This window comes from Simochromis diagramma, unplaced genomic scaffold (assembly GCF_900408965.1).
Source record: "Simochromis diagramma unplaced genomic scaffold, fSimDia1.1 OVJJ01000419.1, whole genome shotgun sequence".
Classification (NCBI taxonomy): Eukaryota; Metazoa; Chordata; class Actinopteri; order Cichliformes; family Cichlidae; genus Simochromis; species Simochromis diagramma.
In genome coordinates, this window is record NW_024387244.1 from 492,298 (window position 1) to 517,170 (window position 24,873).

General features: G+C 45.8%; 1 protein-coding gene and 1 long non-coding RNA gene across 8 annotated transcripts in view; one reads left to right on the forward strand and one right to left on the reverse strand.

The window, feature by feature from the left end:
* Window positions 1–24,873, forward strand: part of obscna (obscurin, cytoskeletal calmodulin and titin-interacting RhoGEF a) — a 40,239-nt gene that overhangs the window by 8,669 nt on the left and 6,697 nt on the right. For 5 of the 7 annotated variants that reach the window (XM_040052731.1, XM_040052730.1, XM_040052732.1 and 2 more), the window contains 48 exons: window positions 153–419; window positions 778–1,053; window positions 1,220–1,486; window positions 1,572–1,598; window positions 2,082–2,348; window positions 2,587–2,853; window positions 3,231–3,497; window positions 3,649–3,915; window positions 4,013–4,279; window positions 4,408–4,674; window positions 6,060–6,329; window positions 6,490–6,768; window positions 6,876–7,133; window positions 7,228–7,494; window positions 7,617–7,883; window positions 8,002–8,268; window positions 8,487–8,753; window positions 8,875–9,141; window positions 9,294–9,602; window positions 9,797–10,063; window positions 10,203–10,469; window positions 10,629–10,895; window positions 10,968–13,133; window positions 13,208–13,280; window positions 13,364–13,452; window positions 13,538–13,647; window positions 13,802–14,002; window positions 14,130–14,212; window positions 14,423–14,596; window positions 14,674–14,833; window positions 14,944–15,045; window positions 15,143–15,307; window positions 15,436–15,594; window positions 15,698–15,875; window positions 16,085–16,198; window positions 17,124–17,291; window positions 18,971–19,073; window positions 19,162–19,291; window positions 19,387–19,492; window positions 21,940–22,048; window positions 23,117–23,247; window positions 23,329–23,441; window positions 23,602–23,770; window positions 23,874–23,961; window positions 24,037–24,237; window positions 24,320–24,380; window positions 24,460–24,537; window positions 24,624–24,796. In XM_040052731.1, the coding sequence (XP_039908665.1) occupies window positions 153–419; window positions 778–1,053; window positions 1,220–1,486; window positions 1,572–1,598; window positions 2,082–2,348; window positions 2,587–2,853; window positions 3,231–3,497; window positions 3,649–3,915; window positions 4,013–4,279; window positions 4,408–4,674; window positions 6,060–6,329; window positions 6,490–6,768; window positions 6,876–7,133; window positions 7,228–7,494; window positions 7,617–7,883; window positions 8,002–8,268; window positions 8,487–8,753; window positions 8,875–9,141; window positions 9,294–9,602; window positions 9,797–10,063; window positions 10,203–10,469; window positions 10,629–10,895; window positions 10,968–13,133; window positions 13,208–13,280; window positions 13,364–13,452; window positions 13,538–13,647; window positions 13,802–14,002; window positions 14,130–14,212; window positions 14,423–14,596; window positions 14,674–14,833; window positions 14,944–15,045; window positions 15,143–15,307; window positions 15,436–15,594; window positions 15,698–15,875; window positions 16,085–16,198; window positions 17,124–17,291; window positions 18,971–19,073; window positions 19,162–19,291; window positions 19,387–19,492; window positions 21,940–22,048; window positions 23,117–23,247; window positions 23,329–23,441; window positions 23,602–23,770; window positions 23,874–23,961; window positions 24,037–24,237; window positions 24,320–24,380; window positions 24,460–24,537; window positions 24,624–24,796 (11,095 nt within the window). The remainder of the gene's footprint in view (window positions 1–152; window positions 420–777; window positions 1,054–1,219; window positions 1,487–1,571; window positions 1,599–2,081; window positions 2,349–2,586; window positions 2,854–3,230; window positions 3,498–3,648; window positions 3,916–4,012; window positions 4,280–4,407; window positions 4,675–6,059; window positions 6,330–6,489; window positions 6,769–6,875; window positions 7,134–7,227; window positions 7,495–7,616; window positions 7,884–8,001; window positions 8,269–8,486; window positions 8,754–8,874; window positions 9,142–9,293; window positions 9,603–9,796; window positions 10,064–10,202; window positions 10,470–10,628; window positions 10,896–10,967; window positions 13,134–13,207; window positions 13,281–13,363; window positions 13,453–13,537; window positions 13,648–13,801; window positions 14,003–14,129; window positions 14,213–14,422; window positions 14,597–14,673; window positions 14,834–14,943; window positions 15,046–15,142; window positions 15,308–15,435; window positions 15,595–15,697; window positions 15,876–16,084; window positions 16,199–17,123; window positions 17,292–18,970; window positions 19,074–19,161; window positions 19,292–19,386; window positions 19,493–21,939; window positions 22,049–23,116; window positions 23,248–23,328; window positions 23,442–23,601; window positions 23,771–23,873; window positions 23,962–24,036; window positions 24,238–24,319; window positions 24,381–24,459; window positions 24,538–24,623; window positions 24,797–24,873) is intronic. The other 2 variants (XM_040052734.1, XM_040052733.1) reach the window with 2 other exon arrangements.
* LOC120747107 lies at window positions 13,876–17,216 on the reverse strand. The gene is made up of 3 exons (XR_005699037.1): window positions 17,099–17,216; window positions 16,919–16,984; window positions 13,876–13,984 (listed from the first exon to the last, which is right to left on the reverse strand). It is a non-coding gene; the product is annotated as an uncharacterized LOC120747107 (long non-coding RNA).

The window sequence follows — 24,873 nt, forward strand, 5'->3', positions numbered from 1 at the left end:
GCGGGTACAGGCAGTCACACATTTGAAACCCACACATTACGGCTTTAATTAATTACCTCAGTGAATTTCAGAGCAGACCCGTGAAAGAAGGACGTGCTGCATGTTTGTTTTCAGGGGCTTCACTTATCTCGTCCACTTACTTTGCCTTTCAGCTCTTCCCATCGTCTTCAAACAAAAGCTAAAAAATGTACAAGTCGAGGAAGGACACAACATCACGCTGTGTTGTGAGATCTCTAAACCTGGTGTCCCAGTGGAATGGAGGCTCGGAGGAGATCTGCTTGAGCACGGAGACAAGCACCAGATAAAACAGAGGGGCTCGGTCCTGGAGCTGAGCATCAGAGATGCCGTACCAGAGGACAGCGGTGTCTACACATGTGTGTGCCGAGAGCAGAGGACAAAGTCTACGGTTAAAGTTATTGGTGAGTTTACTCTCGGTGCCACATCTCGTTATTACTTAGCCCTGCTAAATGAGGCCTGCACAGTCTGACCTTTGCTCAGGTGTCACAGACCCGAACGCTCACACTAGCAAACTTCCATCGTTTCTGCTTCTGTCGGTCACACTTCCTGAGGATCAGTTCGTTAAGCACATCACCTGGCTGCTACTTACCTTCTTTATCTCTGTGGAAGCAGTGACGGTAAACGTTGCTTTTCAACGTACTGCACAGAGACCTGAGAAAAATGTCTTTTCACTGAACTTTGACCTGTAAATCATATTTGTCTCGTTCTTGCCTTTGTTTTACTTCACACATATAAAAATATATGTGCCTGCTTTGACAGCGATCCCTGCGACATTTAAGGTGAGCCTGAAGAGTCAGGTGGCCGAAGAAGGGAGCAGCGTGACGTTGCAGTGTGAGCTGTCAAAGAAGGGAGTCCCGATTCAGTGGCAGAAGCAGGGGCAGCTGCTCTCTGAGGAGGGATCTCGGGGAAAGTATCGCACAGAGCTCGAAGGAAAGACGGCTAAACTGACCGTTTTAAACATCCAACCGGAAGACGCAGGAAAATACAGCTGCATCACAGGAGATGAGAAAACCACCGCTGAAGTCAAAGTGAAACGTACGTTTAAATCAGTTTGTGACCTTAACTGCATCGGTCCTGGCTATTTAACCTCTGTGCTACATGAAAAAGCAGAAATAAAGACTGAATAAGAAACAAATACAGCGGGTAGGTGTAAACAGCACAAATCCATTCAATCACCAAAAAAAGATCCATTTTCCAACAGCACTTCCTGTAACATTTAAACGGGAGATCCGGAGCCTGGTGGTAAAGGAAGGGGACGGCGGCGTTTTCTGCTGTGAGCTCTCCAAACCTGGAGCTGCAGTCAGCTGGAGGAAAGGCAGAGTCGTTCTGAAACCTGGAGAGAAATACGAGATGAAACAGGACGGGCGCGTCACTAAACTGGTCATCAACCACGTGGAGGAGAGCGATGCCGGCAAATACACCTGCAAGACTAAAGACAGCCAATCGACTGCTGAGCTCACAGTCGTAGGTGAGACGCACCCCCGACATCTGATCGTGATTTCATGAAGCACTCTTCTTCCTTCTTTTTGAATTTTGATGTCATTATTTAACAGAGTCACCCAAGCGCAGACGTCAAAGAGGTCAGCCACAAAATAGTCAAAATGAACTAAGTAGACCGTCATCACTGTGTGAACCCACTCATGTTTCCATATGTCGTCACCCAGTTTGTGTCACAGTGTGTCCTCTACTGTAAAGTCCTGCATCATTGAAGCCAAAGCTTCCTGAATCTTATTATGAGCAGCAGTCCATCATTTGTCTCATGCAGGCATCATGAGACAAACACAGCCTGGAATATAATGGATTAGAGTTTAATCCATTATAGCGCATATTGAATACCCGCGTCTCCTCTGTAGTAGCTTTGTAGCAGAGTGGATACTGGATTTCTCCACCTGTAGTCGTGTTTTCCACTCATTGCTGAAGTTGTACCATAAACAACCCTCCTATGCTTTATGGATTTCAGTGTGACCTTTAATTTTATCTGTAATAATTGTTTATGTATTTTAAAATCACATCCCTTTAGTGCGCGACACGTGATGTTCTCTGTGGCTCTTGGTTTTCGTTAGAGTTACCGCCTAGTTTCAAGATACTGCTAGCCAATCAGGAGGTGACGGAGGGCAGCGGTGTGGTTCTGCGCTGTGAGCTCACCAAACCTGCGTCCGCGGTGGAGTGGAGGAGAGGAGGAGAGCTGCTGAAGAATGGAGACAAGTACCAGATGAGGAAAAAGGACCTGCAGGTGGAGATGAAGGTCGCAGACCTCTGTGTGGAGGACAGTGGAGATTATACTTGTATATGTGGAGAACAGAGGACAACAGCTGAGATCAGAGTGAATGGTGAGCGCTGCTGCTTTCACTGTAGCAGTTTTCCAGCATCCTGAATGTCATAAAGCAACATTTAAAGATGAAGATGACGAACAGAAGTATGGTGACTCAAAAATGACGCAGTATATACATATATCTTTGTTTAAATCTATTTTATATGTCATTGACTTCATCTCAGTGTCTACCTGCCAGAGCTACAGAAGCATAAAGCTGAAGTACATTTCAGGATGTCTCCTCTGCTCTTTTCTAGAGCGGCCCATCAAATTTCTTCAAGACTTGAAGAATATTCAGGTGCAGGAGGGCGGTGTTGTTACACTGTGCTGTGAGCTGTCCCAGCCTGGGGTCCCCGTGCAGTGGACAAAGGGAGACACTGTCCTTTCAAACGGAGACAAATACCAGATCAAGCAGAGCGGCTGCATCCACGAGCTCCACATCAGGAAAAGCCTCCCCGAGGACAGCGGCACCTACAGCTGCACTTGTGATGAGATAAAATCCACGGCAACAACAATTGTTACTGGTGAGATGCGTTCAGCAACATCGTTCACGGGGCGATCGTGGCTCAAGAGTTGGCAGTTCGTCTTGCAATCGGAAGGTTGCCGGTTCGAGCCCCGACTCGGTCGTTGTGTCCTTGGGTGAGACACTTCACCCATTGCCTACTGGTGGTGGTCAGAGGGCCCGGTGGCGCCAGTGTCCGGCAGCCTCGCCTCTGTCAGTGCGCCCCAGGGTGGCTGTGGCTACAATGTAGCTGCCATCACCAGTGTGTGTGAAGGATGACTGGATGTGTAAAGCTTTGGGGTCCTTAGGGACTAAGTGCTATACAAATACAGGCCATTTATAATTAAGCTTTAAGAATCTACAAATGTTTTTGTAATGTTTCTGGCTATCACTCCTTAGCAATACCAGTGACCTTTAAGCAGAAACTGAAGAACCAGGAAGCTGTGGAGGAGGGCTGCGTGACCTTACGCTGTGAGCTTTCCAAAGCTGGAGTCCCCGTGGAGTGGAGGAAAGACGCTCAACTGGTGAAAGAGGGAGAAAAAATACAAACAAAGCAAGAAGGCCGAGTGGCGGAGATGTTAATCAGAAACTTAACTCTGGCAGACTCTGGCGAGTACAGCTGTTCTGTTGGGACTGTTGTGACATCAGCTGTCATCAAAGTAAGAGGTAAGCTTCACTACAGCTGGGGTAGAGATACAAACTGTCCAGCTGGGAATGACCACAGGAGAAACACACCCAGCACTTCCTACTAACCACGGCAGATTTAGAAAATGACTTGTAATTTCAGATTTCACTCACTTTGTTTTCTTTTCTGTAGCACTTCCTGTTACATTTACAAAGGAGGTTGAGAATTTGGAGGTGAGGGAGGGGGACGGTGGCGTTTTCTGCTGTGAGCTCTCCAAACCCGGAGCGCCGGTGGACTGGAGGAAAGGCAGAGTGATCCTGAAGCCTGGATACAAATACGAGATGAAACAGGAGGGACGCGTCACCAAGCTGATCATCAACAACGTGGAGGAGAGCGATGCTGGCAAATACACCTGCAAGACTACAGACAGCCAATCCACTGCTGAGCTCACAGTTAAAGGTAAACCCAGCTCCCACACTAGAAACACTGAATCTGAAAGAATGAACTTTTATAAAAGTCAAATAACTCCATAACTCCTCTTTGGTGCTTCTTGCAGCGCCGCCGGTCACATTCAAGACTAAGCTAAGGAACCAGCAGGTGGAGGAGGAGAACAGCCTGACCCTGAGCTGCGAGCTGTCCAAGCCTGGCCTTGCTGTGGAGTGGCGGAAAGGAGAAGAGCTGCTGAGGAATAATTTCAAGTACCAGATGAAAAATCGAAACAGCGTCATGGAGCTGACGATCAAAAACGCACAACTGGAGGACAGCGGCCTCTACAGCTGTTTCTATGGAGATGTCAAGACTACAGCCAATGTCACAATCACACGTAAGCCAAGAGTGTAGATGTGAAAGTGTCTGGTTCATTCATGCTCCTAAAGCCTACGTTTACCAAGTGAAATGTGTTCTTTCCTGATCGTTAGACTTCAAATTCGATTTTCTACTCCACATCCACAGCTATCCCGCTCACGTTCAAAATGGGTCTGAAGAACCAGGAGGCCCCTGAAGGAGGCAACGTGTCCCTGCGCTGTGAACTATCCAGGGCCGGGGTGCCCGTGCAGTGGTGGAAGGGGGAGGACCAGCTTTATCATGGAGGAAGGTATCAGATGATGCTGAAGGGGAGGGTAGCTGAGATGACCATCAGAAACATCCAGCCAGAGGATGTTGGCGAGTACAGCTGCGCCTTCGGGGAGCAGAAGACGACAGCTGAAGTCAACGTGAGAGGTATTCGAACATTTTACTTTTTTTTTTATTGCATTTTATTGCGAATTGCTACCCTGGACCCAGGGGCTATGTTGTCTGGGGGCTTTTGCCCCCTGGTAGGGCCCCTGCTCTGGAGCCAAGCCCGAGGCAGAGCGTCTGGTGGCTAGGCTTTAGTCCATGGGGCCCGGCCGGGCACAGCCCAAAAAGGGGACACAGGGCCCATCCTCCTGCAGGCCCACCACCAGCAGGAGGCACCGTAGGGGTCGGGTGCATTGTGTGCCTGGCGGCGGCCAGGAGTGGAGGCCCTGTCGGACTGATCCCCTGCCAAGACTGAAATCTTATCCTTCAGGCCCGACCTGCGCTGCATAACTGTGCACTAAACATGCTGGAGTTGTATTTGTGGAACCACAATCCCACAATTGATATGAACCCATTAATTTATCCCTTTCCTGAACCGCTTACCACCCCGGTGAGAACTGCGCCTCTGTCAGGGTCAGACCTTCATGCGCCTCCCCGACCACCGGCAGGCACGGATCCTCACGCGCCTCCTCCACAAGTAGGCGTGAACCCCCGCGCAGCTCCTCTTTTTCCTTCCTGTCACCCGTCAGGCATGGACCCTCGCGCTCCGCCTCCTCCTCCAGCGACGGCTTGGCAGGTTCCCCCCGTGCTCGCCGTGTGCTGACCTCCGGCTCGGGCTGAGCAGGTGGGTGAGCTGTTGGTGGACCCAGTGGTTGTTTCGTGGCCCTCCTCCAGGGAGCAGGAAAAGGCAACAACAGGCCCTGGCCGGGTACAAGCCGTTCCCACCTGAGGAGTGGGGATGGGTGCGGCGGCAGGCTGCGTCCTGGCTGGTTGCAACCTGGGGGCGCCAGAACATTCCGGACGTCGGCCACTCCCATGCATTCGAGGGATGACGGTGGGGGTGGCGGCGATGTCGGCCAGGACTGGATCTGAGCCGCCAGACTCGCTCTGCATGCGGCGCTTAACCAGGTCCTCCAGTTCTTCCTGCTGTGTGGCCACCATCTCAGCCGCCATCTGGGTCAGCTCCTTCCCCGGCTGGCCCAGTCGCGGGTCTGCTGCGTCCCCTTCCTGGGCTTCGGCACCACTGTAACAAACCCACAGCAGACCCGGTGCACGTTCATGCTTTCAAGCATCTCTTTATTACAACTCAAGGTTGCCGTTCACGACACGCACAGAGCTGCAGCTCTGCCGCTGCCAGCTCAACATAACACACAACCAACAACAACAAACACAGGACCCAGTACAATATTTAAGTCGGCGGGGCACGATTGTGGATGCCGTGCAGGTAAGGCGGACGCACCTGCACGGCAGCGCAAGCCACGCCCACCACACTGTGATCATCGCCTCTTTGTTAAAAAAGTAATCTGAATATCTCTTTCTTCACGCAGCGGCAGCATCGGTGTTCTTTGAAAAGGAACTCGAGAGCCAAACTGTGGTGGAGGGGAAGTCTGTGCTGTTCTCCTGTGAAGTCTCCAGTCCTAATGTGCCCGTAACGTGGAAGAAGGGCAACACCGTGGTGGAAGAAGGAGAACGCTGTATCGTGACAAAGAAAGGCCCCAGTCACACTCTGCAGATCAAGAAATTGCATCTGGAGGATGCTGGGGAGTTCAGCTGCATCACCAGGGGCAAAAAGACCACTGCCAAGTTGATTGTCAGGGGTGGGTGTATATGGCAGTCTAATGTCATTATTTGTTGAAGTATTGGGCTCATTTATTTACATGACACGAAATCCAGAGCTGACCCTTCTGAGTTGAGTGAATAAACGTATCAAATTCCCTTTTCTGCTGAAGCTGTATCTAGCTCCTGCTTCCTCCACAGAGCGCGTTCGGATCGTTACAGAGCTTCAAGACAAAACGGTGACAGCGGGAGAGGACGCGGTGTTTGTGTGCGAGCTGAGCCACGCAGACGTGAGCGAGGGCGTCTGGTGGCTTGGGAACAGCCCTCTGCAGAAGAACGAGATGAACCAGATGACGTGTCGCGGCCGCCAGCACCGACTGGTCCTCACCATGACAACGCCTGAGGAGACGGGCACGGTTGCTTTTGTGGTCGGGGAGGAGAGGACCTCTGCACGCCTGCTGGTTGTTCCTAAGCCTAAAGGTGAGCATAAGAATACAGCAGAGAGGGTGTATTTAAGTAAAAACTAATAAAATGCTTCAAAGTTATGTACCCCCTGATGATCACTGGGATTTGATATCAAATTCTAGTTTTATTGGAGGAGAAGCCCAAAGACACAGTGGTCATGGAGGGCGAGACGGCTACTTTGAGTTGCACCATCTCTGACCTCACCACCTTGGTTACCTGGAAACGCAACCACGTTCCTCTTCAAAATGGTGATAAATACGAGATGCGCAAGGACGGAAAAGTCAACCTGCTGCTCATCCGTGACGTCGACCCCCTGGATACTGGTGTATACTCTTGTGATACAGGAGATATGCAGAGCACTGCCAAACTTGCCGTCACTGGTACTTCAGGGCAATGAGCTAAACAATCTTATGATCAGCACGTACGGTGAGGCGTTCTTCTTAAACTATTCCCATTTCTGTCCTTTTCCCCCAGAGCTTCCTCCGTTCTTCCAGGAGGAGCTTCAGAGTGTGGAAGCTGAAGAAGGAGCTTCAGCCACCCTGTACTGCGAGCTGTCCAAACTTGGAGTTCCAGTTCAGTGGAAGAAAAACAGCTTGCCCCTGAGAGCGAGCAGGAAGTATGAGATGCGACAGGACGGTTGCTTCCTCCAGCTTCACATCAAGGAGCTCAAACTTGAAGACAGTGGCAGCTACTCGTGCCAAGCAGGGCGTGCAGAGACCAGTGCGACTGTGTCTGTGAAAGGTGTGTGAAGTGTTACTGTGTTAGCATCCTCCCAGTTGCAGAAACATAATGCGTGGTGATGGTGTGACATCACTGAAAACCTTTCAAAAGGACTTTCTTCTCCCTTTTAACACATTTTCCAGAACTTCCTCCATTCTTCAAGAAAGAATTAAGAAGTGTGGAGGCTGACGAGGGAGGTACAGCCTCCTTGTACTGCGAGTTGTCCAGACCTGGAGTGTCAGTGCTGTGGAAGAAGAACAGACTGCCTCTGAGAGCCAGCAGGAAGTATGAGATCAGGCAAGAGGGCTGCAGCTTACAGCTTCACATCAAGGAGCTCAAGCCTGAAGACAGTGGCAGCTACATATGCCAAGCAGGAAGTGCAGAAACCAGCGCAAATGTGTCAGTGGAAGGTGTGTGAATGGCTGATTTGCTTGGTTTGTTTTACAGCATCGTTAATATCTGAGTAGAAATCGTTTCTGCATTTCTACATTTTCGTTCATTACTTTCTATCCATCTTCTTTTTTGCAGAGCTTGCACCATTTTTCCAAAAAGAGCTGCAGAATATGAAGGCAGAGGAGGGAAGTACGGCATCGCTGTGCTGTGAGCTGTCCAAGCCTGGGATATCAGTGCAGTGGAGGAAGAACAAGCTGCCTCTGAGAGCCAGCAGGAAGTATGAGATGAAGCAGGACGGCTGCCTCCTCCAGCTTCATGTAAAAGAGCTCAAACCCGAGGACAGCGGCAGCTACACGTGTCAAGCAGGACGTGCAGAGACCACTGCAGCTGTAACAGTGAAAGGTCTGTGATTATGGCCAGTTACATGGTAAACGTTAGTGTTCACAAGCCCTTGATCACTGGGAGCTACTTTAAAATTACTTTTGATCATCTATACTTGTTAAACACAAGTGGAGCAAACTTTAGTCATCTTTTTACATCACATGTACTTTCTATAACTTATTTGCCCTTACCTTAATTTTTCTTTTAATGATAATCCCTCAACCTCTTATTTTTGCCAGAGCTTCAACCTTTTTTCAGAAAAGAATTACAAAACATAGATGCAGAGGAAGGAGGTACAGCCTTATTGTGCTGTGAGCTGTCCAAGCCTGAGATATCAGTGCAGTGGAGGAAGAACAAGCTGCCTCTGAGAGCCAGCAGGAAGTATGAGGTGAAGCAGGACGGCTGCCTCCTCCAGCTTCATGTAAAAGAGCTCAAACCCGAGGACAGCGGCAGCTACACGTGTCAAGCAGGAAACGCAGAAACTGGTGCAAATCTGTCAGTAAAAGGTACGTTAAACTATAGATTTGCATTTGGTATATTTTCAGGAGATTTTAACGTCTAAAACATCACTTGGGTAATCCAGGAACATTTTTATTCATTACCTTTACTTCCTCTATTTTTTTGCAGAGCTTGCACCATTTTTCCAAAAAGAGCTGCAGAATATGAAGGCAGAGGAGGGAAGTACGGCATCGCTGTGCTGTGAGCTGTCCAAGCCTGGGATATCAGTGCAGTGGAAGAGGAACAAGCTGCCTCTGAGAGCCAGCAGGAAGTATGAGATGAAGCAGGACGGCTGCCTCCTCCAGCTCCACATCAAAGAGCTCAAACCCGAGGACAGCGGCAGCTACACGTGTCAAGCAGGGACGGCTGAAACTACTGCAAAAGTGTCCGTGACAGGTATGCAAAACAGAATCCACCATACAAACACACACACGTTTCATTCTGTATGTTGCTATCTTACATTAGCTGTTGAAAAGATATTTTATACGACTTTTGTTTATGCCTGAAGTATTGTATGTATCCTGTATGTATGATGACTTTTTCTCCAGAGCGCCCGCCTGTTTTCAAACAAGATTTGAAAGATGTGGCTGCCGAGGAAGGAGGCACTGCCTTCCTGCACTGTGAAGTGTCTAAACCTGGATTATCAGTGCAGTGGCAGAAGAACAAGCTGCCTCTGAGAGCAAACAGGAAGTATGAGATGAAGCAGGACGGCTGCCTGCTCCAGCTCCACATCAAAGAGCTCAAACCCGAGGACAGCGGCAGCTACTCGTGTCGAGCAGGAGCTGCAGAGACAGCTGCAGCTCTGACAGTGAAAGGTGTGTGCAGCGAGAAAAGCCTGACTTTTCCCCAATCATTTGGTAAAGCTCTGATATTAGTGCTGCCTTCTGTTATTCTATCCTGTCCTATTATTTGTTATTCATAGTCTTTTAGTTTAGTTTGTTTAACTCACACACTTGAAATATTTGTAGTTTAAAGAGAAAATATAGTTAGTGATGTATTAGCGTGGCTCCTTATACATTATGAATTTTAAATTCCTTGCCTATTTTACCAGAGCTGCCTCCTGTCTTCAAGAGAGAATTACAAAATATAGAAGCCGAGGAGGAAAGCACAGCAGCCCTGCACTGTGAAGTGTCTAAACCTGGGGTGTCAGTGCAGTGGAAGAAAAACAACACACCATTAAGAGCCAACAGGAAGTATGAGATGAAGCAGGACGGCTGCCTGCTCCAGCTCCACATCAAAGATCTTAAACCTGAGGACGGCGGCAGCTACACCTGTAAAGCTGGAGGTGCAGAAACCAGTGGGACTGTGACAGTAAAGGGTTTGTACACTGGTTTTAAACTCATCCACAGCAGACATTTACACAGTAAAACAATCTATTACATCTTCTTGTACATAGTCCATTGTTCACTATGAGCTACATATTAAAAACATAGCGTTACCTTCCTTCCTCACCTCAGAGCTCCCTCCATTCTTCAAGCGAGGTTTACATAGCATGGAAGTTGAAGAAAGACGCATGGCTTCCCTTTCCTGTGAACTGTCTAAACCTGGAGTTATGGTGCAGTGGAAGAAGAACGGGCTACTGGTGAGACCGAATGCAAAGTATGAAATGAAGCAGGAGGGCTGCTTCGTGCAGCTGCTGATTAAGGAACTCAAAGTGGAAGACAGCGGCAGCTACACGTGCCAAGCAGGCAAAGCAGAGACCAGCGCAGCTGTAACAGTGAAAGGTTTGTGCATGTGTGCATTTCAGCTGCATTCATGGAGTCTTAATATCAGTTTCTGAACACTTGTGGCACTTTAGCATTATGTAAGCTAAATCGTAGCATTCTGTATTTCTTAGTTGACCCTGTATCAAACTATTTGTTGGGCTGTTCTATCCCACCTAGAGCTCACTCCATTCTTCAACAAAGAATTAGAAAGTATAGAGGCTGAAGCAGGAGGTACAGCTTCCCTGTATTGTGAGCTGTCTAAGCCCAGCGTATCAATACAGTGGAGAAAGAACAAGCTCCCACTGAGGGCCAGCAGGAAGTACGAGATGAAGCAAGACGGCTGCTTCCTGCAGCTGATCATCAATGAGCTCAAACCTGAAGACAGTGGTAACTACTCTTGTCAGGCAGGAAGCATAGAGACCACTGCAATGGTGCAAGTAAAAGGTATGTTGATTTATTGCTGATCGGCGAGGTTACAAGAAGGTAAACACACTCATGTCCATTTCCTTTGTCCAGGACAACAACCGACTCCAGCAGAGGCACAACCTCCAACAATCATGCCGCAGGCAAAAGAAACAACTCCTGCTCAGGAGACGCAGAGACCAGTGGTCCCAGAGGGTAAACCAGCTCCTCCTGAGCCTAAAAAGAGGGCAAGAAAAGCATCAATTGCAAATTCAGAAAAAGACACAGAGCTTGTTTTTGACCTCAGACCGTCTGCGCTGAAGCATGATGATAAAGTCCAAAAGGACACTCAGTCTGCAAGAGCTGTAGAAAAAGGCACGGATGGTGCACAGAACGCAGCACATGGACAGATTAATAAAGTGAAGGACAGGGAGGTGAACAAGAAAGCTGATAAACCTGTGAGACTACAGGAGACTACAGACTATAGGGTTGACGGGAAGGTCGAGGAGCCAGCTAGGCATTTGGAAAAAGAAACTGATGCTTTACCGGAGATGAAACAAACAAGACGACATACTGAAGAATTAGCTAAAGCTGACCACGAAGAAGTTCAATCAGACAGGGCTTTGGATAAAACATGTTTTGAACAAAGGAAACAAAAAGAAAAGAAACGTGGAACTGAAAACAGCTCCGAACAACTAGAAACACATTTGGCAAAAACAAGTGGAGTTGAGGAGAAGCAGAAACATCCAGCTGCAGAAGTAGGAACGATAAGCCAGGATGACAAGTCTCCTGTGAAACCACTGCAAGGGTTGATTAGCAAAGAATCAATGAAAGATCAAAATATGAAATCTTTAGAAAATGAAGGTGAACTAGACAAGACAGAAGGAGAGCCTTTGAAACCACCAACAAGATCTAAAGGAAAACTGACAGATGGAAAGCCACCAATCAAGTATTTACTGAAGGATGGTGAGGAGATCCTTCCTACAATGTTAAAGATGACACAGATCGATTCTGAAGAAGACAGCAAACAGAGAGATCGTCTGAATAAACAAGTGTCCAAAGAGTCAGAGAGAGGAACAAAGCCAGAAAAAGAGCCGACTGAACAACCAGAACGGCCGGTAGAAAAGGAAGATCCGTTTACTCATCCAAAGCCTCCTGTGAGGACAAAAAGCAAAGTAAAAGGTGTAGAAAAACAAGTATCACGGGACACTGAGACGGATCGAGAGGAACAAGAGCCAACAACAGCAGTGGTAAAAGTTCAAGACCAACCTATGAAACAGCTTCTAAAGCCGTTAATAAAACAGGCCGAAGAGAAACCAGCATTTGAGAGGAACCAGTCAGCAACTGAGGAAACAGAGCAGCCTGCCAACCCTCCATTAAAACAGCCAGTTCAACCCATGAGAAAAGAACCGGAAATGGACCAGGACGTGAGACTGGCAGTGAAGCCAACGAGGAGGGAGGAAGAACAACAAACACAGGTGGCAGAAGACATTCCCCTCCTTTATATTTCTGAAGATGAAACTTTCTCAGAGGCTTTGACTGAGATACCAGCTGCCCACAGGGATGTCCAGCCCCACGAACCCTTTGTTGAGATTGCACTCCAGACGACAGAACCATTGAAGGAGTCTCCGCCGGAGATCGATATCAGCACCGAGGATGAACCACAAATGCAAGAGGCTGCGGTCAAGATCCAGGCTGCCTTCAAAGGCTTCAAGACGCGTAAAGACATGCGACCTGTTTTTAAAGAGGTTTTTAAGAACCAGACAGCAGATCTTCACGGTACGCTCACACTAATGTGTGTTGTCGAGGGAAAGCCCAGCGCAGTACGGTGGCTCAGAAACGGCAAACAAATTTGCAACGACCAGAGATGCAGGATTACGACCACAGATGATGGAGAATGCACACTTGTGATCAAGAACCTGTTAAACAGCGACAGAGGAATTTATACCTGTGAGGCGGTCAATAAGTTTGGTGTGACCTCCTACAATGGAAACATAACAGTGGTGCAAACCCCCCAGCCTGCTCCTGTGGCACAGAAGCCCGTACACCCACCTCTTGCAGCCATTACTCCTTTGCAGCTCGCCCCAACAAAGCCCGCAGCCCCGCCCAAAGACCAGAATGAGAATCTGCCACCGAGTCAAGCGCAGGTGCCCACGTCAGCAGAGGACTATGCAGAAAGCATGAACGTGTCGCTGTGGGAGGCCTACACGCTGACAGAGCATGCGCCTCAGCGGACCCCCCAAGAGAGGAGACGGTCCTCTGTCATGGCTGCCAGCTCCAGTGAGTGACTTAGCTTTAAAAACTTGACTGGGTCACATTGAAGCACTAATGATTCATTACTCTGCCTTCAACAGTGTCGAGTCCCTCCGATTATGACACAGCTCCCGATATGATGGAACCTGTTGAGATTTCCACAATCACACTGAGGTACCAGATAAAACATTTGATTTATTCTATGAATGTCATTTTGTTTGGCTGTAAAGATGCCAAAAATATGAATATTGTCACAGGGAAGAACCAAAACCAACAGAACAAGCAGCTCCGAAGGATGATAACGAAGAGACAACCCAACCTCCGAAGACGCTATTAAAGATCAAAGGTCAGCAAGGTTATTTATTTAATATATTATTTATGCATCTTTCTGAGCAGGTGTACTGAAGGTATCCTCTATTACAAATGTTTAGGGGTCCATGACAGTAAAATGAGGACACCATCTCCAAAACATCGTGCCCACACGCCCTTGGACAGCACCGTCTCTGGATCTGAGTCGGAGGGGGAAGAGGACAGACGAGAGGTGATTTATGTTGATTGGATGCACGTTATCGTCTATTTTTATGTCCTTTTTAAGCATCAGTGGAACAAATCTGATAAAGTCACTGTATGACAAAATAATATTGCACACGTCCCAGCTGAGGCATAAATAATGTATTTGCTGTTTTCTTCCTCAGACGTCTGAAATATATGTGGCTCGAGCTCACTGTAGCCCTAACAGTGGCAGTAAGGAGAGTTTTATTCTGAAGGAGGGCCAGTTTGTAGAGGTCCTGGACTCTGTTCATCCTGACAGATGGCTGGTGAGGACCAAACCCACCAAAACCAACCCTGCTCGGCAAGGATGGCTGTGTCCAGCATACCTGGAGAAGAAGAGAAAGGTGGGATGTAGACATCCGCATGACAAGCATGTTGAAAATCTATACTGTTAGTTTATTATTATATCAACAAAGACGTTGAGGATTTAAAAAATGAGCTTTTAATAGTTATGACTGTCATTTTAAACAGGAGACCTTCCCTCAGCTGAGAGCACGTCAAGAGGATCTTGATGGAATTGGATGTACAGGAGAAGAGTACAGGAGAGGCCTGAGGTGTGTCATACTGCCAGATGAGCTTTACTAGTATTGGGATACTGGATGACTTATACTGATGATGATTAAACTGTGTCAGAGTAAATACATGTATACATATTTCATGTATGTTCATGCACTTCTACGATACTTTGGTGTTGGTCATCACAGCTGGTCCTGAATAACATCTTGGCTTCTGTGATGAATCTATTTGTTTCCCTGTGTATTTAGTCAGTTGATCCAAGGCCTGATTGACGGAGAGGAGGAGTTTGTGAGAGAGATGAAGATGTTTATATCTCAGCAGCTAAATTTTCTGGACTCCAGCTACCGCGTCCCCGTTAATGTCCTCAACCAGAAAGAGCTCATTTTCAGGAACATCAAAGACATCGTGTTGTTACACGAGAGGTGATACACACGTGCTAGATCAAAGGCAAAACGCATCAACGTGTCAAATCACAGTAACAGAACTCGTGTTTTCTCAGGTGTGTCCTTCCTGGGTTGAGGGAGTGTGCCACGGATGATGACGTGGCCATGCATCTGATCAAACACAGAGAAGACTTTGAGAAGTATCTGCACTACATGGTGGGTCAAGCTCAGGCAGAGGCCTGCATCGCTGACAAGGCCATCCAACAGTTTTTCAAGGTATTCACAACTGAATTCAAGTATAAACATTTAATGCTGCTGAAACAAAGGTGTGGAGAGCAGGATTACTACATCAGTCTAATGTGTTGTTGTTTCCTGGCATATTTCAGGAGTTACCAGAAGCTGGTAAGCTGGACGGTGCTGTTATGGATGTCCTTACATTCCTCCAGCAACCAGTGGAAAGAATTCAAACTTACCAAGCTTTACTAAAGGTCAGCATATAGATTTAATACCATTTAACATTTAAGGCTATTAGGGCTAATCTTCTTTAAAGTGTGTCACATGAAAAGTTCAACTTTTTACCTGCAGGAGTTAATCAAGAATAAAGCTAAGAGTGGCCAGAGCTGCTATCTGCTGGAGGATGCTTTCTCTTTGGTGTCCTGCCTTCCCTGGAGGTCAGACAACCTGCACAAGGTGTCTCTGATTGAGAACTACCCGGCTCCTCTTATTGCCCTGGGCGAGCCCGTGCGTCAGGTGGGCAAAAATGACTTATATACAGTTTAGATCTGGTTCCAGCATGAAACAAGCAAACCAAAAAAAACTGTCGTAACATTCTAGTTGTGCAGAAACGCACAAATGATTTCACGTCTTCTTCTCTTTAGGGATCCTTCACAGTGTTGGAGGAGACTCCAGAAATTAAGACCCCCTCTAGAGGGCATCAGAGACAAGTCTTTCTCTTCAGGGAATGCATTGTACTGTGTAAACTGAAAAAAGACACCAGCATGAACCGAGACACCTACACCTTCAAGAACAAAATGAAGGTAAGGTCATTTGTCGTTCTGCGTCGCACCACGCCGTACACTTACTGCTTTTCCTATTCTTCATGTCGTCCTCCCACTTACTCGTCCTCCTCATTGTCTCCAGCTGAATGATGTGGAAATAAAGGAGACTGTGGGTGGAGACGAAAGGTCTTGGGGCTTGTGGCATGAACACAGAGGCTCCATAAGGAGGTACACGCTGCAGGGCAGCTCCACGCTGCTCAAACTGTCCTGGCTTAAAGACCTGAAGGAGCTACAGCAACGTTCCAGCCTGCCTACTAACAGTAAGTCTGTTAGTCCAGGTACTGAACATCGAACATTTTTATGATAAAACCATAAAACTAAATACTGTTTCATTCATTAACCTAACACGGCAACATTCAGTTCTGAAACGCTGGATTAAAAGTTATCTCAGTGATAAACAGTCAAAGATAAACTGATGGGTCCAGTTACGCCGTGTGCTTGATGTATATTTGTGTGTTTGCATCCACAGGTCCCCCAGTGTTTGGCTCACTGCTGTCTGACTGCACATCACAGATGGGACAAACAATCAAGCTGACCTGCAAAGTGTCAGGATCTCCAAAACCAGAGATCAGCTGGCTCAAAGGTTTGAAAATAGACACATAATAGAAAATTATATTTCACATGGTTGCATCTGTTTGATGTTTTATCAGATTATTTGCCCTCATTCGCATACATATCTTGTTATTTATGTCGTCGTGTATCCACATTTTGCATTCAAAGTAACTCTGACTTATATGAAGAACTGACAGTTAAGCCAACTTTTACATACTGTGCTGAACACATTTATTAGACGACCACATGTACCATGACGGCCCTGAAGTACCAGCATCATTTTTATGCTTCTGTAATGGTTAATCCAACATTTAATACATTTGTGTTTTCTTGTTTTTATATCGGGTTGTCTTGTAAATTTGTTGCGCACTTCATCACGTGCCAATCCTTTGTCATCTAAACTCATGTTAGGTATAAAACTGCATTTCACCTTTTCCACTTTAAAAATCAACCCAATGTCTCCAAAAGTTGATTCTGTTCATCTGGACGCAGCGTTTTGTGGGAGAAACGTTTGGTCACTCATCCAGGTGACTCCTTCAGTCTCAGCTGACTGCAGGTTTCAATCTTATAAAGAGTACATATGATGACTGAAACCAGCCCACTGAAGGAACAATGGGCTGGGAGGTCAGTTCCTTCATCTTAATTATGCAAATTCTCTTCTGAAGACGTCACCTGGATGATGACGAAACGTTTCTCCCACTGAAAACGCTACGTCCAGAAGAACAGAATCAACTTTTGGAGATTTACTTACCTGGATGATTGAGATGCATGAAGACAACCCAAAAAGGTGGTTTCACTTTCAGGTATTACTGTGTTCCTAAAAAGAAAAGAAAACGTGTATTTGTGTGACATGTCACGGAGACAGTGTCCAGAATAGCAGACGAGTTTATCACCACATAATTGAGTGTTATGGTCACAGTGATGAACCTACCTGGATCCTGATCCCTTCCTCCTAGATGGCCTTCCTTTGGAGGACGACCCACGTCACATCATCACCGCAGACCGGTCGGGCTCCTGCAGTCTCATCCTGGACAGCCTCACTGCGGAGGACTCTGGAGAGTATGCGTGCTACGCTACCAGCTTCATGGGCAGAGCTGGCACTCTGGCTAAGGTGGTGGTGCAGGGTGAGTTACCAATCCGAGTTTAAGCTATGCTAACACTGGGGCTCGATTGATATGTGCGCATGCGTCAGGCGGCACGCAGCCTGTTTCAGCTGCTGCTGCTTTTGTGTCCTTACTTTAACTTTTTCTTACTTTTTTCTTTGTCTTTTACTTTGTATGTTAGTGTTTGTTTTGTCTTTTCAAACATGTGGATCGAGAAAGTTTTGGTTCTCCTTGTTGTCAGGGAACTACTTTGTATAATTTCTCAGCGATTAATAAAGTTTTGTGATGCTGATTTACTTACAAACAAATCTGTGCGTAAATCACGCGACTGTTTCACACACGTATCCATGATTGATCAATATTAGGAACACATTTAGACGTAAAAAACAAATAAACAACTTCTTGGTTGCCTCAGGAATTTAAACACAAATCTTTAAAATGAATACTACACCTACTACACCTACTACTGCTTTCACCATTACTTCTACAAGTAACAACAACAACAATAATTATTGTTTTTATTATTGCCTTTTGGTTATTATTTACAAAAATGTCCTTTTTTTAAAAAACAGCATAAGCAACAAAATGCACAGAATTGCAACAAAAAGAAAAAATGTAAATTAAACAAATTACTAAATGTAGCGATGTAGCCTTTAACCTTTGTACTTTAAACATATTCCCCTATTCGTTATTTTATTTTATCATAGCTTAAACATTCTTACCTTTCTTCAGGATGACTTCCATCACGGCAGCGTGATTTCTTGATGCTGAGAATTTGGATCTTTCTTTTCATTGTAGTGAGTTTTTGTTTTTAGGTTGACACACGGCACCTTGTCCGTGTCTTCCACCTGTTTCTCTTCTTTCTCGTGGTCTGTTGGGCTTTTTCGTATCAACTTTGTGTTTTTTATTTAAGCCGCAGTGATCTCAGGGGAAATCATATTCGTCGCTTTTTATTTATTGATTTATTTTTAAATGTTTCGTCACTCCAGTCGAAACACTTTGAAAAGCTACACCTCTTCCGTCTTACTCCTTGGACCTCAGACAGCATTGTGTAATTTTCTATAGTCTGACCTTATTCCCTGTCTGAGAGGTGCGGGCTTCGTTCTTACAGCATAGTCACCAGTTTTGCCATTTCACATCTGTGCTTCTTTCTGCAGAGAAATGGAGCGGGGCAGTATGCAGATAGTATGCAGATAGTATGCTGATCACAACGCTGCTGTGTCTGAATGATTTTGATTTACTAACATGCAACAACATACACCGTTATGCACGTTTCATAAATCCAACTTTAATGTTGCCTACAAACTCTTTCGTTGTGTAGGGTAAGAACATTTCCCCTGAGAGCTCCGGAGTTACTCGAATAGAATAGAATAGAATAGAATAGAATAGAATAGAATAGAATAATCCTTTAATTGTCCCACAAGGGGAAATTTGGTTGTAACAGCAGCCAGAAAGACACATATACAAACAAACAGGACACAGGACAGAAACATACACAGTTTTATTCTTACATATTTACATCAAGGACAATGGTTACTATAAACAGAGTACTGTACAGTTATTAAATAAAATAAAATTCCAAATAAGAGGCAAACCCAGGTTGTAGTGTGAATACTTACCTCTTATAATATTAATATAATAGCTGCTGCTTTTGGTTGTTTCTAGGCTAAACCTGATCTTTTCATGCTTCTTTTCTCCAGCTCCACCCAGATTCGTGAGTCGACTGGAAAGTGCTTGTCTCATTGAAGGAGAGGACATCCAGTTCTCCTGCTCCACATTCACCACTCCGTTACCGAGAATTAGGTATCGCAGCGCAGAGCTGACCGCTGTAGTCGCTTTACGATTTTGCAACTATTGTGTTTCTGAATGCAGCGCTGCTTGCTCTTGACAGGTGGTTGAAGGATGGCAAAGAGTTGACTGACCAGCAGAAATACTTGATTATGAATGATGCACGGAGCGGGATCCTGTCTCTGACCGTCGTCAGGGCAACTGAAGCAGATATTGGGCAGTACGAGTGTGAGGTATAAAACACCGTCCATGTGTGAACACAGCTGGTGTCACTAATGTCAGAGCTCTGCCTTTGAGATTATGTATGAAAATGTTTTATTTTGTTCAGCTTTGGAATGAACTTGGTGGCGTCAAGTGCAAGGCAGGTTTATGCCCCGCCTATGTCCCCCCGACTGACCGCGAGAATGACCAATCACAGGACTTACCTCCTAAAGGTATGACAGTCACAGCCAATGAAGTTAACATCCTCCACCTAGGATGGGAACCCATAAGAGCCTTTTTAAGTGGGTGGGGGTCACACTGTCACTAGTTCAGCTGCGTTGGAGAAAGGGTGAAGCACATGCCATTGTCCAGTCACCCTGTTCTTACATCACACCATGTGACATCTCTTCCCTTCACTACAAACAGTTTGGATCAGTTTCACCTTTCCACCCTTCATTCATTTGATCAAGTTTACACCATTTTCAGACTTTACTCACGTTTTCCTTTCCCCGTTTCACACACACTCACATCATGAATAGTTCCAACCACCCTACCAGCTGTCACTAGATTCCTAAGGATTATGGCGTTGGGTGTAGTCTGCACTGTAGCTGCATGCCACAGAGTTGATGCAGTTTCCATTTGCACTGTGCAGCAAATGCAAAATCCTAACTATTAACTGTCATATATCACACGAGATAAAACCACGTCAACATTTATTCACCATCAACCCATTTCCTATTTGGCATGTCATGAAAAATGCACACTTCATATCCATACCATCTCAGTATCTGTAACTACCATCTTCCAGCAAAAAACAACTTGCACATAAATATCTCATCCTCTCTAATACTAATCTAAAACCTGAGTCATTGTCTGTGAAGCTTCTCAGTCATCCAGGTCATCGGAGTCTAAGGAGCTGGGAAAGAAAGGCGCCTGGACTTCTTTAAGTTGCTTGAAGACGTTTCACCTCTCACCTGAGAAGCTTCCTCAGTTCTAGGGTCAAATGGTGGAGAGTCCCAGATTTAAGCCCTGTGGGAGTGTCCCCCCAAGTGTCACGGTTTGGCAGGGCAAACCGTGGGGATGTGGGGAAAGGAGGACCCAGGCGTGGTGCTCTGTGTATAAGCAGTGCGTTTATTTACAGTGTGGTAAATATCGATGCACAATTAATCCCCGTGCTCCCCAAGATGTGTCTCCCGTGTGGCGTCCGTGTTCGTGCTCCCCTGCTGTCGTGACTCTGCACACCCTGTGCGTGCTGTCCTTCCTCTCCACGCTCCTCCTGGGGAGAACAATGGAAGCAGCCGTTAGACACTGACCCCTGCGGGCAAACATGATCAGTACTTCCTGGATTAACACACTGACTTGGAGTCTCACGCAATGATCCCGCGTCGGAGAGAGCTCCACCACACTCTCAAGTAGCTCCTCCGACGAGGCCTGATCAGCTGCAGGTGTGTCACGGACTTCAGGTGTGGCCAATCACTTGCCGGGGCCACACCTACACACATATATCTACAAGCAGGGAGAACCAGGGACAGCAATAACAAAATATATATAAAATAATAATAATAATATAATTCATAACTGCTCCGGGACCTTGGGTCACTCCGACCCAGGACCCTGACACCAAGAGGGACATGGACCCCCTAATGATCCTGCACCTAATCGCATGAGCCAAGGTGTGTAAATCTGGGACTCTCCACCATTTGACCCTAGAACTGAGGAAGCTTCTCGGATGAGAGGTGAAAGTCCAGACGCTTTTTTCTTTCCAAGCTCCTCAGACCTGAGTCATTGTTGATCTTCTCTAATAACTGACTGTAGATCTGTAGTACGTCACCCTCTGCATGTATGGGACGTCTGAAATGTTTTAGGGTCACATGGTGTTCTCAAAGCTAACATTTGTTCTGTTGCCATAACGATGGGATCTAGTGGCTACCATTCAACATAGACACCATACCTTACTCCACAGCATCCCATGAGAAGACCCCGTATGCAACGTTTTGTGTGTTTCATCACATTTCCACTGTTCACAGAAGGCATGGATTCAAACTAAACAGATAAATATACAAAGCTTGGAAGTAGCTGTTACTGAATATTATGCAGTGATTTTCCAACTCTGCTAGTTTTGCTACAGAATCCACACTTAAAGCAGAGCAATACAGTAGAATAGAGCAATCAGTGTAAGTATACCATGTACGATCTGAGTATATCTATATTTTCTGGACTGTTGACGCCATGTTTGTCCTTCCATTGTCCGTAACTTACGTATTTTCTCATCTTCCCTGTACTGGTCCTAAAGCAGGAGGTTCCTCACATGGACAGTTCCATGTAAGTCATCATTGTCATGATAACAAATAACCACTCAGCATCCTCCTCTCTCCTCTTGCCAACGCATGCCCAGCTAACTCTTCACTCCTATGAACAAAAGATGGTCATGTGCTGGGCAAGTGTCACTTTTGCGCCCGTCTAGCAGGGGGCATGTGTCCATGTCCTGTTGATGTGGTGGGTTGGTAAGATCCAACCCAGAGGCTGAAGGTAAGGATCACAGCACATTGTTGCTGTTCCTGCGCTGTAAGGTAATGTACCCTACGTGTCTCCTTTTTCAACTTATTAATAAGAGTAAAATCCTTTGAAATATATAATTACTGCCATTGTTTTCTGTCTGAGTTGGTTTTGATCTTCGTAGATCCCGACTCAGAGGGCTGGTCTGCTGCATTTGTGAAGAAATGGTTACAGGCTGATTTCAACCCAACTTCTATTGCAAGGATGCTTTTTCCTCCCGAAAGTCCTGAACAGTAAGTTCAGCTTTATGCACTGACATTCGCTTCCACATTAAATCCCGATCATGTTTTGAATGTGTTTGTCTCTGTTTAATGGTTTGCTTGTGAAACTAGATCTGGATTTTAAGCATTTACTGTGTAATAACCAGTGTTGGTCAAGTTACTTGAAAAAAGTAATCAGTAACTAATTACTGATTACTTCCCCCAAAAAGTAATCCTGTTACTTTACTGATTACTTATTTTCAAAAGTAATTAATTACTTAGTTATTTAGTTACTTAGTTACTTTTTAAAAACACGATTTACAACCTGAAGAGGTGATAAAGTGATAGATCTTTCAGCCCAATTCTACTTTTTCTGCATAATCCATCATACAAAATGTAATCAAATGGAAAAGTCTCTTTTTAAAACTTGTTTTATTAGTTTTAATCTTTTAACTTTATGCATCAAGCAAAAATTTAATTATATGCAACATTCTCTGACTGGAAGAAATTAGTTTAACATTTAAACCTATTTTCTGCACATTCCAGCACATAAAATAAAATATCTTTTGTGTTTACACTCAGTCTTTCAAATAGATGCAAGTAAAACACAGCAGAAAATAAATAAAGTCACAGACTCAGCGGTCCTGTTGCTCTATTTTCACCTGTAAAGCAGGAGTGGGGTAGGCGGAGGTTTACCCTGGTGCAGGTGTGCCGCGGTCAGTGGAAGAATCCGCGAGTTTCTCTGTGAGTTTCCCATTACGTCGTAGCTACTCGGTGCTTGTTTGGAAGTTTAGGGGTTTTTTTGCTGTAAAAAGAAGTTTTCTTCCCACGCATTATCCATTGTTGATCTGCACACAGCTGTTGTCACGAACGTCGCACTCGCTTACGTCACTGTCATGAGACATTCTCGCAAAAAAATCACAGTTTTAGTAACGCAGTAACGCAGCGTTCCTACGGGAAAGTAACGGTAATCTAATTACAGTTTTTGCAATAGTAATCCCTTACTTTACTCGTTACTTGAAAAAAGTAATCGGATTACAGTAACGCGTTACTGCCCATCTCTGGTAATAACTGTGTCCTTAATCTAATGTTTGTCTCCAGCGCTGAGGGTGGTGCTGAAGTGAGTCTTTACGCCCCCACGTCAGCCGATCCAGCAGCACAGCAGCCCATGTGTTACCTCGAGGAAGAAGAGGAGATCTACATCTCAGAGCAAATACAAGAAATTGCAGATGGTATTCTTGCCTCCTACTCATAACATGCAGAATAATATCACATTTTACATGATTAGCTCATTAATCAAATTTCTTGTTTAGCTCCTCCCTCTATCCAGATACCCATCGAGGACCTGTTTGTAGAGCCGGGTCACCCATCGACATTTACAGCCATCATCACAGGAAGACCAGCACCTAAGATAAAGTGGTACAAGGTATGAGCAGAGCTTTTTGAGTTGTTTTCTAAACGGATTTTTTGGTCTATATCAACTCTTCAAACGTTGTAACAGGGAATCACATTGTTCTAAGATCACAAACCGCTGGTTTCAATCTGAAAGCTTATTTATAAATGAAACTGCTGGTTCACATTAATAGGATGAAGAGGAGCTTGCAGCCAATGAGAATGTGAGGATGGGACAACATGGTGCCCGCTGCTCATTAACCATAGTGTGCACCGAGGGTGAGGACAGTGGGATGTACGCCTGCTTCGCTCACAACAACTCTGGTTATGCATCGTGTCAGGCTGAGCTGACAGTAGAAGAAGGTAACACGGGAGCTCAAAATAACCAAAGGGCTGCTCGTCGCTGTAGCATGTGTTTGTTGTTTCCAGCGCTGGAGTTAGTTGCAGCTTTAGTTTTTCCCTGCAGGACTCCTGGAGTTTCAGGAGAGAGAGCTGGAGCTGGGAAAAAGAAGGAAGCTGTTCTCCGTCTATGACGTCCACGATGAAATCGGAAGGTGAATCTGCATTTTCTCTTTAGCATTATCTTTGCCAAGATTTCATGTGCAGTAAATCATCTTTCTGTGTTTTAGGGGAACGTTCGGAGTAGTGAAGCGCGTCGTCCACAGAAGGACCGCTGAAGTCTTTGCTGCCAAGTTTCTGCCTCTGCGGAGCAGCACTCGGACCAGGGCCTTCCAGGAGAGGGACCTGCTGTCCCGCCTCGCTCACCCCCGAGTGGCTTGTCTGCTGGACTTCTTTTGCACCAGACGCACCTTGGTGCTGATCACAGAAATGTATCCTACCTCTTACGTGTTACAGTTAATTTGTGTGTTTGACCACATATTGAAGCTGTGAGTTCTTTAACAGCTTTTCTAGCTGCTGTTCTCACGGGCTTCTGGATCATTTATTACTGAAAGGATCGGTCTCAGAAAAAGAGGTATATTTAATTTACTTTATTAAATGATTTGAGTCTTGCAGAAAAGGTGCATGACACGTGTTGTGTCTTCTTATTTCAGATTCAGTCATTCATGCAGCAAATTCTGGAGGGAGTTGGTCACATTCATAGCATGAACATCCTGCATCTGGACATTAAAGTGAGCGCTCTGCTGCTGTCAGCATTGCATTATTTACTCTGGGATTTATTTTCACGAAGTTTCTTTTTCATGTTTCTTCCTTTTAGCCTGAAAACATCCTCATGGTGTATCCCCCAAGAGACGAGATCAAAATCTGTGACTTTGGCTTCTGCCAGGAAATAGACACATCCAGGCACCAGTACAGCATGTTTGGGACGCCTGAATTTGTTGCCCCAGAAATTGTTCACCAAGAACCAGTAACTGTGGCCACTGATATTTGGTGAGTTTAACGGCTACATGTATTTTAGATATAAATCAAATACTGTATATTTCTCTACATCCAGATGCAGAACCAAC